Raw genomic sequence first — 19,753 nt, 5'->3', positions numbered from 1 at the left:
TTAAAGCGGCTCGATGGCTCGGAAGTCCCGCGAGCCTGGAATGCGGAGCATCTCCGTAAATACTATCAATAGTCAGGGAGCCTTTCCCAGTTTAATATTTTCGTTGTAAACAATGTACGCCTCAGGGCAAACCTTTTTCAAACAATGGAAATGACGTGTGCAAAACATCATAAAGAAATATTGTGAAACCATGCTAATCTTTCTCAAGTGACCCCAGACCCGTCTCCGCTCACTTGCGGGGGGTATCCCGGGTGTAAGCAAACACCTGGCGGGGCGCAAGCTTAGGCTAGTTCCGGCTTGGACCACCAAGGTCCGGGAGACGCAAACCACCCGATCCACCCCGGACGAACGATGTCCGGGGGTATAAAATAAAGAGGATCGAGCCGAAGGCCGATCCCACCCCGGACGAACGACGTCCGGGGGTATAAAATAGAGGACCGAGCCCAAAGTCGATCCCACCCCGGACGAACGATGTCCGGGGGTATAAAACAAAGAGGACCGAGCCCAAGGCCGGTCCCACCCCGGACGAACGATGTCCGGGGGTATAAAATAAAGAGGACCGAGCCCAAGGCCGGTCCCACCCCGGACGAACAATGTCCGGGGGTATAAAATAAAGAGGATCGAGCCGGAGGCCGATCCCACCCCGGACGAATGACGTCCGGGGGTATAAAATAGAGGACCGAGCCCAAGGCCGGTCCCACCCCGGACGAACGATGTCCGGGGGTCTAAAATAAAGAGGACCGAGCCCAAGGCCGATCCCACCCCGGACGAACAACGTCCGGGGGTATAAAATAGAGGACCGAGCCCAAGGCCGATCCCACCCCGGACGAACGATGTCCGGGGGTATAAAATAAAGAGGACCGGCCCAAGGCCGGTCCCACCCCGGACGAACAATGTCTGGGGGTATAAAATAAAGAGGTCCGAGCCCAAGGCCGATCCCACCCCGGACGAACGACGTCCGGGGGTATAAAAAAGAGGATCGAGTCGGAGGCCGATCCCACCCAGACGAACGACGTCCGAGGGGATAAAATAGAGGACCGAGCCCAAGGCCGGTCCCACCCCGGACGAGCGACGTCCGGGGGTATAAAAAAGGTGATCGAGCCCAAGGCCGGTCCCACCCCGGACGAAGAATGTCCGGGGGTATAAAATAAAGAGGATCGAGCCGGAGGCCGATCCCACCTCGGACGAACGACGTCCGGGGGTATAAAATAGAGGACCGAGCCCAAGGTCGGTCCCACCCCGGACGAACGATGTCCGGGGGTATAAAATAAAGAGGACCGAGTCCAAGGCCGGTCCCACCCCGGACGAACAATGTCCGGGGGTATAAAATAGAGGACCGAGCCCAAGGCCGATCCCATCCCGGACGAACGATGTCCGGGGGTATAAAATAAAGAGGACCGAGCCCAAGGCCGGTCCCACCCCGGACGAACAATGTCCGGGGGTATAAAATAAAGAGGATCGAGCTCAAGGCCGATCCCACCCCGGACGAACGACGTCCGGGGGTATAAAGAAGAGGATCGAGCCGGAGGCCGATCCCACCCCGGACGAACAACGTCCGGGGGGATAAAATAGAGGACCGAGTCCAAGGCCGGTCCCACCCCGGACGAGCGACGTCCGGGGGTATAAAAAAGGTGATCGAGCCGGAGGCCGGTCCCACCCCGGACGAACGATGTCCGGGGGTATAAAATAAAGAGGACCGAGCCAAAGGCTGGTCTCGCCCCGGACAAACGATGTACGGGGATACAGAATAAAAAGGATCGACCCAAGGCCGGTCCCACCCCGGACGAGCGATGTCCGGGGGTATAAAAACGAGGGACCGGACCCAAGGCCGGTCCCACCCTGGATGAACGACGTCCGAGGAAATAAATTAAATAGGACCAAGCCCAAGGCTTGTCCAGTTCGGACAATTGATGTCCGGGAGACAGAAGCATCCGGTTTGCCCCAGGGCAAAGCCATGGCCTAAAACTGATAAAAGGAGAACGAAGCTCCAAGTTAAACCAAGCCCCGAGGGCCCTAGACTTAGTGCCAGGAGAGTTAAGTCGTTGGGTCTAGTCCAGGGCGTTGGAACCGGAACTAAACCCTCACAATCAATTAATCGCGGCAACAGAATGAAATTTCTACTTGGAACAACGAAAGGAAACCTACGTAAAATCCAAAGAAGGTAGCAGTGTTCTAAATTTAATTACAAGCTAAAAACACTAATAAAAGTACAAGGCAGGGGTTCGGGCCTACAGCTCATCCGCTCGGAGGTCCGCATCCTCCCTCTCCTTGGCCTCGTACTCGGCCCGCTTTGACTCCAGATTAGGGAAGACAAGGAGATTCATACTCTTGTCCTTGCACCAGGTCATGTAGATGGCCTCGTCAAAGGTGACATTTAGCAAGCCCTCAGCCTCCTCCTTTTCGCGACGGGTTGTTTCATGCGCCGCCTTCTCCTGAAGCAGAGAATCGCCCAGTTCGCAGACACGGGTCTTCAAGGCCTGGATCTCCTCCTTGTTCCACACGGACTGAGCCGCGGCCGTCTCCAAAAGCGTCGCCCGTTCATCGGCCTCCTTTGACTTCTGGGACAACTCCTCTTCCAACCCGGCCTTGGCACGGTCGAGCTCCTCGCGCTCTGTCTTTACACGGGCCACCTCTGCCTGGACACGGGCCACCTCCCGGCCGAGAGCCTCCTTGGCGGCCTCCCTCTAATTCACGGCCGCCTCCAACTCCAGCTTGGCTGTCTCCATCTTTATGGCCAGCTCGGCCACCAGATCGACACTCCTTTGGGATAACAGGTCAACCTGGAGCAATAAAAAGTTAGAAAATAAAACCCTCGTCAACAAGTAAGGGAAGGAATGTAAGAGAAGTGAAAGTTACTGCGGTGGCCTGGTGGCGGAGAGCCTGGGAGATGAACAGTACGTCCGGGTTGGCTATCGTGGCGTACCTCTTGAGCTGGAGGTTGGACATGGTGCTCCCAACCTGGTCTAGCAGGTCAGCCGCCAGGGGGGTCGTGTACTGGCCAAGTTTAGAGCGAAAGCCTGTTTCGGCAGTTGGCCGATCCACTATCGGCTGAGAGGCGCTGAACTCGGCAGGACGCTCCGCGAATTCAACCTGACGCCGGATCGTCAGGGCCTTGTAAGTTTCGTCCCTCCAGCACCGGCCGTATTCCCAGGTCCGATTGATCAGCCGAGAATGCTCATCCCGCAGAGCTAACTCCCCCTCCTCGAGAAGAGTCGGGCGTAGGGGGAGAGCAGGCGATGCAGGGATTTCCTTCGCGACCAATCGAATCTCACCATGTGACTCCTCAGCCGAGCCAGCTCGCCTCGTCCGGGGCCTCTTCCCGGCGTTGTCCTCTACAGCGCCAGCATCCGGGCCCCTCTTCCCGGAGCTCCGGCTGACCGCCGCTCCCGCCTTCAAGTCAATCATGGGGGGCTGGGCGGAGGCGGAGATTGCTTCAGGCTCCACGGCCTGGAGGGGAATCGCGGCCAGAACTCCTTCACCGGGACGGAGCTCCGTCCCAGATAGTTCCTTGGTAAGGTGGGGCTCCGGGCCCGTCACCTCGCTGTTCTTCTTGGCTGCCTTCTTGGGCGCCCTGTCCTTGATGAGCCGCCTCATTTCGCTGGCAGGGGTTGACATATCGGAGTCCCCTGCAAAAGTACAAAAAAATGAGTTAGGACGATAAACCAAACAGATGAAAACATGCAAATCAAAGTTAGAAATGACCCGGGACGAACCCTCATCTAGGCCCCGGGCGTGACTCAATTCCTCTAAAGCAAATGAATGGACCCGATCCCCTATGTCGTCCGGGGGTTCAGGAAGCCCCCGTACTAGAGGAACCCGGATAAAAACATAAGGACCTCCGAGCCTACGGGGACGAGAACTGAAGGTCTCATCGCCCCATCGGCCCCAAACGCGGGGCCTGGGGGTACTAGCCTATCCCTAGCTTAGTCCCCGACTCGGGGAGCATAAGTTAAGATTAAAGGGGAGTTACCTCGCCCCGATACGCTAGCCCCGGGAGTCCCGATGTTTGGTAGGGCGTCTTCAAAGAGCTCCTCTGAGGTGGCTGCCTCTGTCGAGGCCTGGTCCTTCTTGCGCCGGGCCGCGTCATCTCGTGCCACCCTTACCACACTGACGATGTGATCCAGGGCCAACTGCTCCCGGACGTCGGCATTCTTCTCGTAGGGGATGCCCCGAAGGTTCGGGATATCGATGGTCTGGGTGGCCGCGAGCATCCCGACTAGTCAGAGATTGTCGTCTGTGATGTAGCCACCCACGTTCAGATCCTCCGCGCTCAACTCGGAGTAAAACCTCCTCCTTTCCAGAATGAACTCGGTAAGGGGAGTTTGAGCGAAAGGCCCTGCCACCCGGAAGATATGATAAGGGACGACTAAAAAGAAAGAGAGGACCAGGAAAATACTTACCCACTCGCTGGAAGTCCAGCAGCAGTGTGGGGTTCTTGTCTACGAGGAACCCGGACGTCAGGAACCAGTAATGCCTGACGTCCGGGGGATGCCTCCAGGAGCTGGTAGGAGCGGGATAGCTACTCCGCTGCTTCAGTCTATAAAAGCCGTCCAGGGTCTTGTCCTTGACGTTGACCTGCGGCTCCAACTTGTAGAAGTACAGGATCTCCGCAGGGATGGGCTCCGCGATCTCCTTCGCGATGCAAAACACCCTCCATCCAGCGAGTAGCCGGTACGCTTGGGGCAGAAGCTGGAACGATGCGATTCCCACGTACGTCAAGAACCGCACGAAATAGTCGTGAAGCGGGAGCGTAGCTCTCGCGCTGATGTGATCGGCGCTCCAGGCCCCGAATCCTTCCACGGACGTATGCGCCCGCTCCTCGATCCTGGCCAGGCGGTTGTGAAAGAGTCCAGGAGTTGATTCGATGCCCAGACGCCGCTCCAGGAGCAGCATCATCTGGTAATTCCGGAACAAGTTGGGGGTCACGTCCATTTCCCACCTGTTGCCCTTAGGCGTCTGGGATCCAGGAATGACGACAGGGGCCCTATTGACCTCTTCTTCAGAATGGAGCGTAACGCCCGTTGCCATAGCTGACGATCTGGGAACAAAGAAAGAAAGAAAGCCAAGCAGTCAGTACCTAAACCTAAGAAAGTCGGTCAAGGTACAGGGGGTCTCCTAAGGACTGCTTGGAGCCCCTTCGGATCAGGTCCAGGACTCCGAAGAGCCACGGGACCCTGATCGGGAAAGGAGGAGACTACTAAGACTCGTCCTCAGTCCGAGAAGCGTCTGGATACAGAGCAACCCGAACCAGGCGGCCTTCCTAACAACTCCTAAATGTAAAGCCTAAACACACGCATTGAAAGAACATCATAAGTTCATAAAGTTGTCAAGAGAGTCAAGAGGACTTACTGTGAGTTGTTGGCCGTAGAAGATGATGATGGTTCGACTGTAGGGACGGCAGAATCTCGTTCTTGAAGTGGTGTAGCCGGTGCAGCAGTTCGTCGACAGGACAGACCCGAGATGCGTCTTCAGGCAGAAGGGCCGAAGTTGGGGTTCTGGGGATCAGGCGGCGGCGCAGAGTCAACAGATGGCGATATATGCCGTCGGCAATGTCGGACATGCAAAGCTCGAGTAATGCTTATCGGTTCTTAGGCTGGTTCGAAGGTGTAAAAGTGCCAAATTAGCTTTCGTGGGGTATTTATAGTGGCCCCAAGTCCTGGCCCCCGATCCAACGGACAGGTGTCTCTTCATCGGATGGTCAGGAGTCGCGCAGGGACATTTATGAGTCCTTTCAGGTTGGATCCACGCCATCTCAGATCTAACGACCCAGGAGGGGCGAATGCCAAAGGTCGCCCCATCCTACGGTCCACCTCGTCCCAGGGACATTAATGATGGACCCCCGTGCGGATGGGACGCTTCGTGACGTGCGCTGACACATTAGCCTAGGCCTAGCGACCCTTGCTAGGGCTAGGCGACCTTTCAAGACCTGTGCAGAAATCGCCTGGTGACACGTGTATCCTTGCCACGGAGCGGGACAAAGGTGAACGTCCCCGAACATTGGTAAACGATGCGGGCCAAGCATACGGCCAGTACCACGGCCCACTATCACGGACCTTATGTCCCGGGCAGGAGTTGGGGAGGCGATCATGCGAGCGTCCTGGGAACGATGCAACCTTCCTCCTGGCAGATCTAGGCGAAGGCTTGGGGGGTAAATGTTATCCCCATTTCCTGCATGAACTCGGGGCCTTCGTCCAGGCCCATTGTCAGGGGCCGTGTAAGCGTGCGGGCCCGGCCCAAGGCCTCTTGGTACGGGAATGTCCGAGAGGAGGGGTATGGACCGGGGGTGCATGTCTGGGCCCATTTGAGGGGTCTGGCATGGACCTCCGAGTTCCGTCCTCCGGGACGGTAATTCGGGTAATGTGCAGATCATTCGGATCCCTCAACCTACACGTCTTGGTCCCGGACCCTGGTACGGTCCGGGTCTGTGGTAAATGAAGAGGAACAAAGGTAAACGGACCCGGATCACCTTTGTCCCCGTTTGAGGGGTCAAGCGTCCGGGACCCTGAAGCCGCCCCACTCTGCGTGGGCATTGTCCCCACTTTTCACCTGCAGAAAAGGCCACCTCGGGATTGCACGCCGTTGTTTCAGGTCTGCGCTGTCAAGTACTCTGACTGGTCTTGTCTCCTGAATACTCGAAGTGGCCAGACCAAATGCACCATTTTGTCAGGCGAGATATAGCTCTTAAGTCAACTTATTGGGCCTTAGTTGGTCTGGAATTCATGTATGTTGTATCTTTTGTATTGGGCTTCCGCTAAAAAGGCCAAGAATATCCATATCTCTGATGGGCTCGGGTCGTACCCGACCCAGACCCAGTGTTCCCATAAGCCTATAAGTACAAGCTACAGAACACTATGAAAAGGATCGATCTTCAACTAAGATACAGTAACCCTGTAAAAATACAGAGAGAAACTCCATTATAAAAGGTCTTTCAAGCTCTAATACTATAGACTCGTGGACTAAGGCTAGTTAACGCCCCAACCACGTAAAAACCCCGTGTTAATCTTCAGCTTTTATTACAATTATCGTTACATAATATTTATTAATATAGTTACCGAAAATCTCGGTTAACAGGTTCTATTTTAACCATTTTACAAAACATAGGGTCCAAAAAGTAATTTGTCAAAACACAGGGTCCAAACAGGTAATGGAAAAAAACACAGGGTCCAAAAAGGTATAAACCCTTAATGTTTCGCATTTTTCTTGCGCTTATTATAATATTATTATAAAAACTAATATTTTTCTAATAAAATATATTAATTTATAAACAATTATTATAAATAATATCATTTATAATAAATTAAAAAACAACTTTATTTAAATAAAAAAAGGTATTATTTTATGCTTAAAATACAATTCTTACACAATAAACCTTTTGTTTTTAAATTAAAAGAAATTTGAATAGTAAAAAGCATTTGAAATCCGCATGAACTCTATTTTAACTTTAGAATTAAGTCAATTGTAAAATTTATTTATAGTCAAGCAATACTTAGGACTGATCATTGGGCAGGTTGGTCGGGTTATAGGGCATTTTTACCTGTCCAATGTCATAATCGGGTTAGGAAAAGTGAACCCGTAACTTGCCCAAATAAAAAAAAAATCATTTTAACCTGTCCAATAGTTTGGGCGGGTTGGTCAGGTCAACCCACCCAAACCGAAGTGAGAAGGATTTTTTTTTTAAGATTACATTTTTGTAGTTTTTTTCCTTTAAATGCTAGTACTAATAGTGTGAAATTTATCTTTTTAAGATTAAAAAAATATTTTGAATTTATAGTAAAAAAAATAAAACAAAACTTAATTAATTTATATATTTATTTGGATTAATTGGTAATATATTAAATAATATATTAATAATTGCATCAACATTAAATGTATTAAACAAAGTAACAAACATATATCCTTAAAATGAAAAGGAAAATTAATATAGTCTAAAGTCCAATTACAAACCAAAGTCCAAATATAATTAAAAAAATATAAATTTAATTATGTAGATAATATATTAATTGTAATGCCCCAAAATCTCTAATAAGGTTAGGACCTTGATTAGGAGGCCGGGAGGTCCGTAATTGATTTATTATGCCATTAAATGATTATATGCATGTTTATGTGGATTATATTATAATATGATGATAAATGCATGCATGTGGGTCCACATTTCATTATAAGGACATTTTGGTAATTTGGCCCGTTGAGGGCGTAATTGTGTATTTTCATGCATATTGGTGAATTGTGAGTGAGACAACATTATATGTGGATTTGTTCGAGCCATTCGGCATGAAACGAACATGGAATGCAAGTTTTCGGTCTGGTAATAACGGAGTTAATTTCGGGGCTCGGGGTGAGTCTTAGGGTAATTTTGAGGATTAGAACATTACCTGGAATTAAAGGGTAATGAGATATGATTTATTAGCATTTGAGAATATTGAGAATAGCGGGAATTGGAGGGCGTTAATTATGATTAACGAGATAGGCGCGAAATGACGATTTTACCCTTGAAGCCTTTAAAGGATTTTAAATGACCTAGGGGCATTTTGGTCTTTCGACCTTAAGGATAGATATAAGCCTTTGAAGCTGTAGAAACCTGGCCAAAACAGAGTCTCCTTCTTCCCTTCAACCGTTCATCATTTCTTCTTCATTTTCCATTGAATTTTGAAGCTCCTTTTGAGGAACCAAGCCTTGAGGGTTTTGGGTTATGCTTTACCATTGAAGATGGTTCAAAGCTGAGATTGAGCTGAATTTCTGGCCATTAAAACCTTAGTTCTTTCTCTGTTTTCTCATTGAGTTTCAGTTGGGTTTTTTGGTTTGAAAGTTGAGTTTCAATGAGATTTTTGGAAAATGTTACTTGGGTTATGATGCCTAGGACATGTGTAGATGCTATTTGGGTTCAATTGGGGGTTTAAATGGAGTTTGGGAGCTTTTTTTCAGGTTGGGAATGGAGGAGTCGAAGGAGAGAGGAACCAGGGCAATTCTGCCTGGTCCTAGCGCTACAGCGCTAGCCAAGGAAAAATTCCCCTGGTTGTAGCGCTGAGGCACTAGGGGGTAGCGCTACCCTGTTTTCCCTGATGCATATTTTGGGCACTGTTGAGGGTTTTTGGCTCGGGGTTTCAATTCCTAAGGCTCAGGATCGAATCTACTCACCATTTGGGTACAATTCGGGGTCCCGGGAGTGAGGTTTAGGTCAAGACCCTTTTAAGGTTGATTTTCATTAATGAAGATAGTAATTGGTTATGACTTGGTGACCGCTAAGGGATCGAATGATTGATCGTTCTCAAGGGTCGTTCAATTGTTATTGCTCGCGCAAACCAGAGGTAAGAAAACTGCACCCAGTATGTGATTCATGTAATGCACGAGAAACATGTGATTAGGGCATGCCGTGAATGTTGAATATGAGTTTGATCAAAGCTTGAGTCTCTGCAGTTTTGCATGATCATAAGTATGCTAGCAGTTGTTAAGTAAGCATGTTGAATGCCCTACATTTGGATATTTGACATATGATATATGTCGGGTTGCATTGCTTACTTGTGCGTGGCACTGACTTATTAGTCAGAATCGGCAATTGTGTCAGAACTGACTGTGAAGTTGTGACTTACTAGTCAAGTTCGACAGTAGTACTGAGCACTGGTCGTGTGTTATTAACCTATGAGTCAGGAGCGGCATAAGCGTCATGAACGCAGAGCCGAAAAGATTAGATCTAATCGACATCTGCATTGAATGACTCATCATGAGCATTAATGCTGGACCGACCTCAAGTTCGATGAAAACTATAAGTGTTTGTCTAGTCTATGACTAGTCACTCAAAGCCAGGGCCAGAAGGCCCAGGTGACCGCATCGTCACATGGCTATGGGTACGGAACCCACACTAGTGACTCCTTGGTCACTCATTTGGTTTACGTAGTGACTCCTTCATCAATCACTCATTGGAGGGTGCGGAACCCATGTTAGTGACTTGCTCATTAGTCACTCATCTGGTTTAAGTTAGTGACTTGCTCATCAGTCACTCATCTGAGGGTGCAGAATCCATGTTAGTGACTTACTCCTCTGTCACTCATCTGATTAGGGCTATAAGCCCCAGCATGGTTATCGGAACCTCCAGACTCATCTGTTTAGGATTGACTTATAGTTGTCCTTACAGGAGGGCATATCCCACAATCATCATTGTTTGGACTTATTTGCATGCGTGAATAGGGCTGCTATTGCTAGGCATGCACATTATGATTTTGTAACATGTTGTTACTGTTCATGAGCATATTGAGTTTTCTTGCTGGGCTTCGGTTCATGGGTGCTATGTGGTGCAGGTAAAGGCAAAAGAAAGCTGGACCATCCTTGAGTTGGAGAGCTTAGGTGACGATGTGTACATATGTGGCTACTCGACCGCCACGGCCGATGGTTTAAAGAGGAACTAGGGTTAAACCCTATTTTACCGCTTAGATCGGTTAGTTGTAAATATTTTCTTGTAATTAACCTTTAAATTATATTTTTGGGATCCTAATGTATACAGTAAACGTTTTAGTGAAACATTATATCTTAACCAAAAATTTTAACCCTAAACCACTAATCATACTTAGCTACACGATTATGGCTAAATGACTCAATTAGCGAGTTTAACACTGTTTAAAACGCACACCGTAACGATCCCTGAAGTTTAGGGCATTACATTAATATATTTAAATGTATTAAAAAATAGTAAGCTCTTAATTGGACGGGTCAGGTTATATTGGGCGGTTTAAATTTTTGTCAGTTTATTCGGCTTGTATTTTTTGGCAGTTTTTTTGGGTTGGTTTGGACAAATTATTCAGATTGAGCGGGTTGTAAAAATTTATGGAGAGCCCTAGTAATACTTAATTTATTCTTTTTATATATTTATATTGTTTTTTTTTATATTTATATTTATACGAGGGACCTCCACCTTTTAGGTGGTGGTGGGGCCTTGGATCAAACCTCCTTTACACATATTTGATATTAATATTGTATTGTATGCTGTGACATGTGACAGTGACTTGTATTTTCATTTATCTCTGTTTTTGTTGTATTTATTGTTATTTTAATGGGGTCTTTTGTTGTGACAAATTTGATTCACTCTTGGTCAAAGGTATATTAGAAGATGTGTTGTTTTGGAATTAAGGATTAATATTGTGAATAAGGAGCTTATATCATCTATAGATTTTAAAAAATTAAAAGAATACAATTGATATTTTATGATGTGACGTTTGGTTGTTAATTGTCAAGAAAGTTACTACAGAGAGAAGAAAAATTGGAACACTAACCTCACTCTCTCATTATATATTTCTATATTACAAGCGGAAGAAACCTCTGCTACTCCTTCTCTTTCGTTCTTTCATCATACCAAGACTGGTTCTGATTGTGTCTGGGAAAGTTTCATTAAGGTACCTCTTTCATCATAACCATACAATCCATATATATCTGTATCATCACCACCACCACCACCATCATCATCATCATATCGGATATTGTTATGCTTTGCATGTGATTTTTCGTGATTATAATTAAGCTCATACTCATTTGTTATCTTCTTTTTGTCTGGTTTAATTGTTTTGTATATGTTATCGGGAATATACCATTTTTGTCGTCTGAGTTTATGGAAAAGACTAGAAATGCCTCTTAGTTTTTATAAATATTAAAATAGTACCCTGTTCATACCGAAATGATCATATCCTAGACTTATTTTTAGTCAACATTATTTTTTTAAAGACATTTTTACCCTTCATTTATATTTTTTTATTAATAATTAAATTTATTTATAATTATTTAATAAATTAAATAAACTTAGATAAAATGTAAATAATAATAAAACTTAAATAACTTTATATACTTGATTTTATTTATTTTATTCTTATTTTTTATTTATTTTTTTATTATTTCTTTAAGTTTATATGTTCTTAGAAACAAAGTTTAAGTATTATTATTAGTTTATTAAATGAATTAAAACTAATTTTAGTTATAGATAAAATATATAGGTGAGGGTAAAAGTTCTTTGAAAAAATAAATTCAAGTCTAGAATACTATTTTGCTATGAACAATAAAGGATAACATTTTAGTATTTATGAAAACTAAGAGGTATATTTGGTATTTTGTATAAACTATGGGTACTAAAATATATTCCCTGTATTACCTACCTGCCACCAACATCTGTGGCGCCGTGGCGCTCCCTTGCCACTGAGCCAACCTGGCTCCCATTTTGCTCCATAGGGCCGCGACACACCAAGAACAGAGTTGCGGCCCAGTCCTTTGAACCTAGAATTTATGGGTTTTTCTTTAGCCGAACCCAACTAGAAACAACCTAATTATACCCCAAATCTTCCAACTCAATTCCCATAATCAATATACTTATTTCCAGCAACCAAACCCAACTAATTACTAGACTAAAACCCACCAATAATCTCAAAACTCATCCTCCCAACTATCAAACATGCAAAACACCATAGCTCTCAATAAATCAACAAAACTAACATAAGAACTTCAAATTAAAACTGACTTAAGTTTTAATCTGCTCCCAACAATTCCCTGGTTTCAAGCCTCCCTTCCAAGCCAATTTTCTTTCAATTTGACTCAACCCACCAAAGCTCCAAGAGGTAAAGAATAGAACGTGAGAGAGAAGGAGTGAGCTGCTTAGAATCTTCCTTCCTTAAGTTTCCTAAGTCTTCTAAGGGGTTCCCAGCCAACCAAGTCTTAAACTTGGGCATAAATGACCAAATTGTCCCTTTGCCCTTAGCCTATTCATCATATGCTCTCAAGGGCAATTTTGTCCTTTGTCTCATACCCCGCTATTCACAATTTACGTCCTATAATTCCCGTTACTTCCAATATTCTCACATGATTACCACATAATTTTCCCATTACCCACTAAATCCTGGCAATGTACTAAATTACTAAAATACCCCCAAGCTCACCCCAAGCCGGGTATAAAACCCTGTTGTGACTTTTCCGCTAACTTGCTCATCAGGATTGCCTCACGTGGAGTAACCCAAATATATCCACATAATAATGTGGTCTCAATCACACAAACACATATTTGCATTTATACCCTGAACGGGTCAAATTACTAAAATACCCTTCTTCTAAGAAACGGGCCCACATACACATGTTTAACTTTTCTAACATGCAAGCATAATTATATTATAATATAATTCACATAATAACATGTTCATACTATATTAACACATAATTAACACAATTATTGCCTCCATGCCCCTTAATCCAAGCACTAAGCCACATTAAGAAATTTGGGATGTTAGAGAAGTTACTTCTCTCAGGATAACTGGTTACTCTTCCTGGTACATGTTATTTAACCTAGCTCTAGGATTTTTTTTTACATAACTGTCAAAGATTAATCAAGTAACTGATTACCTTACCTAAGATTTGAAAAAAGAAATGGTGGACACCTACCTTTAATGATCCCTTATTGAAACTAAAAAGGCAAACCAAAAAAAAAAAAATTTAAACCAAATTAAAAGAAAGATTCTTTTATTATATTTATAAGTTTATTTTTTTAATTTATGTGTTATGATTTCTCAGAATTAAGAAGTGATTTTATTTTTCAATATTTTAGTTAGAAGAATAGAATTGTTATTTTTCGTTGGCTTGTAGTTATTGGTGAGATTGCTCTCTCATTTATCTATTTGTAAAGAAAAAAAACTTAGTTTACTTGGTACTCTTTGGAAGCTAAGTTGCTTGTGCCGTATTAGACTTTTAATTAAAAAATTTGTAGGGACTTTTGTTCTTTTGATTATTGTAAATAATTTGGTATGTTTGTGTCATTTAATTTTGCTCAATGAGCATTATGTTCTTGTAGTGGATTATACTATTCGTGATGGTAAGTTAATATAAGTTTGTGATTTATTTTTAATGGAAACGAATTAAACATAGATATTAATTAGGTTGTATTGTAGGACTTTATTAGCACTAGTCCAAACATGTTTATTAATGTTTCGCGTTTTTCTTGCGCTTATTATAATATTATTATAAAAAATAATATTTTTCTAATAAAAAATATTAATTTATAAACAATTATTATAAATAATATCATTTATAATAAATTAGAAAACAACTTTATTTAAATAAAAAAAGGTATTATTTTATGCTTAAAATGCAATTATTACACAATAAACTTTTTGTTTTTAAATTAAAAGAAATTTGAATAGTAAAAAGCATTTGAAATCCGCATGAACTCTATTTTAATTTTAGAATTAAATCAATTGTAAAAGTTATTTATAGTCAAACAATATTTAATTTATTATTTTTATATATTTATATTGTTTTTTTGTTTTGACAAAATATATATTTATAACACTACACTACACTACACTACACTTCCAAATAATATTATGAGGGGCCTCTCCCTCTGACTTGGATCAAACCTCCTTTATACGGGCTTTTTTGTTGGGACAAATTTGATACTCTCTTGGTTAAAGGTATATTAGAAGATGTATTGTATTCAAATTAAGAGATCAAAGGTATATTAGAAGATGTATTGTATTCAAATTAAGAGATCAAGAAACTAATGTCTTCATTTTTAAAATGGTAGAGAAATGATAATTTTATATTGTTGATTATCTAAATTACTATTTTTTATAATTTATTTAATTATTTAGAACTGTATGATTTTAATATAATGATATATGTATATTAGTTTTGTTTAATTAGTTTTTATTTTAAAGTTATATTGACTTTTTAAGTTTTTTATAGGTTGTTGGTATATTATTTTTCAATTAGTGTATATATTTTTTGTGGTATGATATATAATTTTTTTTGTGTGATATTTAGTTTTATTTTATTATACATAATGATAATATATGATTTTGTATCATGGTATATACATTTTAATAGTAGTATATAACTTTGTTAGCACAATATATACATTTTTTAGTAATAATTTTGTAAGTTTTGATGGTATATTATTTTTCAACTCAGTATATATATTTTGTGGTATGAAATATCATTCAACAACTTATAAAAAACGAAAAAAATCAAAATAGCTTTAAAATAAAAATTAATTAAACAAAAACTAATATATATATTTCATAATATTAAAATATTTAGAATAAAATAGTAATTTATTAAATGACATATTTAGTAATATATGATATTAAAGAAATGGTTATATTATTTTATTACAAAATTAAAAATATAAAAATTTACTTACTTTCATATAATATTAAATGTGATTTTGCCGACATCCCTTTTAAAAAAACTAATAGATTACCATTGATATTTTATGATGTGACGTTTGGTTGTTAATTGTTAAGAAAGTTACTCCAGAGAGAAGAAAAATTGGAACACTAACCTCACTCTCTCATTATATATTTCTATATTACAAGTGGAAGAAACCTCTGCCCCTCCTTCTCTTTCGTTCTTTCATCATACCAAGACTGGTTTTGATTGTGTCTGTGAAAGTTTCATTAAGGTACCTCTTTCATCATATTCATAACCATACAATTCATGTATATATAAATATATCTCTTCTATATAACAAGTGTATAGATAACGAAAATGTTTGGTTTTAACGGTTTTTTATTTTGTTAATGTTAACTTTAACAGAATATTCTTATATTTAACAGAATATTCTTATATTTAATGGTAGTTTGTAAACCCTTAAACTTAAATAAAATAAAATAAAATAAGTAATTAAAATATAATATTTTTGAGATATTTTATAATGATAATTATTTAAAAATAATAAATAATTAAACAAATTAAAATATGATATTTTTCACATATTTTACAATGATAATTATTTTAAAATAATAAATAATAAATAAATTAAAATATGATATTTTTGAGATATTTTATAATAATAATTATTTAAAAATAATAAAATCATACGTTTTATAACTTAAATAAAATTTAATTAAACTTAAACTCACTTATTAGAATAATATCATATTAAACATATAATATATTATACTGTGAATTAGCAACAAATTACTTTCTTTTAAAAAATTAGCAAGAAACTTAAATTTAAAATTCACGTATAATATTTAATATTACATTAAATATATAATATATAATATCTTATTATCACTCTCAAATTAAAAAACTATAACAAACATAAACTTAAACAAAAATAAATAAATTATTTAATTAAAATAAGATATTTATTTCAAAATCTATATGACATTAATATAAATTTAATAAAAATAATTAATAAACTCTATAAATAAATCTATGCGAACGTGCATATCGCACGTTAGTTGTATCTAGTATAAATATATATCTGTATACCATCATCATGAATTTTCATGATTATAATTAAGCTCTTACTCATCTGTTATCTTCTCTTTTCCTCGTTTAATTGTCTTGTATATATTATCAAAAATATATTATTTTGGTCCCCAGGGTTTATGAAAGATACCAGAAACGACTCCTGGTTTACACTTCCACCCTTTATTTATATATTTTTTTATTAATAATTAAAGTTATTTATAATTATTTAATATATTAAATAAACTTATATAAAACGTAAATAATAATAAAACTTAAATAACTTTATATACTTGATTTTATTTATTTTTATTTTTTATTTATTTTATTATTTTTTTTAAGTTTATATGTTCTTAAAAATAAAATTTAAGTATTATTATTAGTTTATTAAAATAATTAAAATTAATTTTAATTATAGATAAAACATATAAGTGAGGTAAAAGGGTCTTTGAAAAAATAAATTTAAGTCTAGACTACTATTTTGGCATGAACAACAATCAGAGGATAACATTTTAGTATTTATAAAAACTGAGAGGTATATTTGGTATTTTTGTATAAACTATGGGTACTAAAATAGTATATTCCCTGTATTACCTACCTGCCACCAACATCTATATGTTTGATCTTTGTATAATAAGAAGATATAGTAAAGAATTCTTACTAAAAATTTCAAATCTTTATGTGACACTCATGAAGTATGCCTTTAATGGTTTTATGGTGACTGAAACTTCATTATTGGCAGGCATAACAAAATGGTATTTCGTTTTGGAGATTGGTCTTTTTGTGTAGCAATATTAGTACTAGTATTGAGCAGCATATCAAGTTCAAATTCTCTGAGGATCAAAAAACAAGTTAAGACCAAATCCGCTGTATTTCTATCCCCTGAGTTTGAGTTGGGACCAGGATCAGTGATCAATAGATTTTACTATGACATTGACTTCCCAAGAGGTCATATTGCTGTGAAGAGTTTTAATGCAGAAGTTGTTGATGAAGCAGGGAACCCTATCCCTCTTCATGAAACTTATCTTCACCATTGGGTTGTTTACAGATACTATCAACCCAAAGATGACCATCAGAAACATAACAGATCAAAAGTTATGATAGTCGGTAACAATGGAATATGCCAGAATCTTGGGCAGTATTATGGTCTTGGCTCCGAAACAAGAAAAACGCCTACGTTTGTTCCTGATCCTTATGGTGTTGAAGTTGGTAATCCTGCTGAAATTCCTGATGGCTATGAGGAGAGATGGCTGGTCAATGTGCACGCAATCGATACGCGAGGCGCGGTGGATGGGCTGGGATGCACTGAGTGCAGGTGTGATCTTTATAACGTCTCCAAGGATGAGTATGGCCGGCCTTTGAGGTCAGATTATAGAGGAGGCCTGTTGTGTTGCTATGATCAAACAGAGTGTAAAGTGAGGAAAGGCTTTCAGGGGGTCAAGAGAAGTCTCTACCTCAGATATACTGTGGAATGGATTGATTGGACTGATTCTATTTTGCCTGTGAAGATCTATATTTTTGATGTTACTGATACTTGGAATGGTTTGAACTCTGAACATCATTGTCAAGTAAGTTAATATTACCTCCTTTCTAACTATCTGAATTTTATGCACACTGGATTTTTGAAATTATTTTAAGGTTTCTATGAGAAGGGATGTGAAAGTGAATCTAAATTAGTAGTAAATTCTTCTATTGCAAGTACAGGTCATAAATTCTGTAAAATTTTGTTCTACGTTGCAATCTGTTTCCACGAAAAGTTACAAGATATTTATGTTGAAACAGAATGAATTCATTAAGTAATATAATTTTCCTTGTGGTCTTTCTGACCCCATAATGTGCTGATCTAATTCTTTGGAATGAAACATTAAGAAAAACTTTAGTACATTGCACTACCAGGTACTTAATATATCTGTGCATATGACACTACACAAGTACATAGTGATTTGGAGTCAACTGGGCACTTGATTCCAAAAAGGCTCATACTAACTGTGATGTGCAGTAGTGATAAGAATTTATCAATTTAGCCCCCATTTTGATCAGCTTAACCAAAATTTCTTGTGTGTTAGGTGGAATATGAAGTTGTGGAGTCATGCAAGGGCACTGGTATGACTAGTGACAGATGCATTGACACCAAAAGCACAAGGGTCAGCATACCAAAAGGTGGATATGTTGTGTATGGTGCTGCTCACCAGCATACCGGGGGAGCTGGCTCAACATTATATGGAGAGGTCACTCTTTTTTCTTGCCCAAACTGTTTGTCATAAGGGGATATTTACTGGTTTATGTTCTTATAAATGTATTGATATGGAGCTCTTAACAATTTTAAGTGTGGTTTTCAGGATGGAAGGGTGATATGTTGGTCGAATCCAATCTATGGAAAAGGGAAGCAAGCAGGGGACGAGGCCGGTTACATTGTGGGAATGTCCACTTGTTATCCTGAACCGGGTTCAGTCAAGATTCTTGATGGTGAGACATTGGTTCTTGAGTCCAAGTACAGTAGCAGCCAAGCACACACTGGAGTTATGGGGCTATTTTACATTCTAGTCGCCGACCAATTGCCAAACTCATCGAAGATCTTTTGATCGAGTGAGTGTTGTTTTTCACTTTTGTAACATAAATAAAGCGTTGTCTATATAAAATGACTTGGGAAGTGAAGAGTACTGGTTTCTGATTAATGGTTGCAACAATATATCCTTGGATTCATAATTTGTTGCAAAATAATTTAGGTTTCAGTTTGGTTTTGACATTTATGTGTCATGTATAAATATTAGTTATGAGTGTGAAATTCAAGATTTCAGCATTTTGACGCTTTCAGGACAACTCCAATCACACAAATCATTTTAGTGTTAGCTCAACACTATAAGATTAATTCCAACCATAATTATAAAAGTTACACAAAAAAGTATATTTTATCTTATAAATAAAATGATACAAATATATATTTATTTATAAAATATTAATATAAAAAGCAGAAAACCACAAAAAAAGTAAAAAATGCATTATGCATGGTGGGACACTGCAGTATTCCACCAAAATACTGTAATATTTGTCGTTCTATTGGAATTGAATTAGTGTGAATTTCACATTAAAATGCATATATATAGTTCGGTTGGAGAAGCTCTTAGTCTCGGTCTCAATTGGAAAATTTTGTTAGAGAAAAAGGGTAAACTTAAGCTTGTAAAACGTTGGAAAAGGCTTTCCAACAAGAGATAATTTTACCCTCTTAATAATTTATGAAATTGAAAGAAATAACTTTAGACATGACAAGCCTTTGAATGATTTGTATCAAAGCAACAAGTCAACACTAATAATTTCTGGCTTTAAGGTTTTCTTATTATTCCATTTGTTGTCTCATCCTATTAGAATATGATTTAGTTAGTCTGTTAGTTAGTTAAGAGTCTTGTTATTTCATTGATTAGCCTATATAAATAAAGGCTCACTACTGTAACAGATTATTACATTTTACATCAACAAAATCTATTCATTACATTCTATTACATCCACTAAAAAATTGATAAAATTAAGTTCTATAACACAA

General features: G+C 39.8%; 1 protein-coding gene across 1 annotated transcript; it reads left to right on the top strand.

Annotated features, from left to right (window-relative positions):
* The first annotated feature begins 15,315 nt into the window (after positions 1–15,315).
* Positions 15,316–19,015, top strand: LOC133797567 (uncharacterized). The gene is made up of 4 exons (XM_062235510.1): positions 15,316–15,418; positions 16,958–17,783; positions 18,282–18,443; positions 18,555–19,015. The coding sequence occupies exons 2-4, from the start codon at positions 16,968–16,970 to the stop codon at positions 18,795–18,797; spliced, it is 1,221 nt and encodes a 406-aa protein (XP_062091494.1). The 5' UTR covers positions 15,316–15,418; positions 16,958–16,967; the 3' UTR covers positions 18,798–19,015.
* Positions 19,016–19,753: the final 738 nt, after the last annotated feature.

Source organism: Humulus lupulus, chromosome 8 (genome assembly GCF_963169125.1).
Source record: "Humulus lupulus chromosome 8, drHumLupu1.1, whole genome shotgun sequence".
Taxonomy (NCBI): Eukaryota; Viridiplantae; Streptophyta; class Magnoliopsida; order Rosales; family Cannabaceae; genus Humulus; species Humulus lupulus.
Note: the sequence above shows the minus strand (reverse complement) of the source record. Positions and strands in the feature narration are given on the sequence as shown.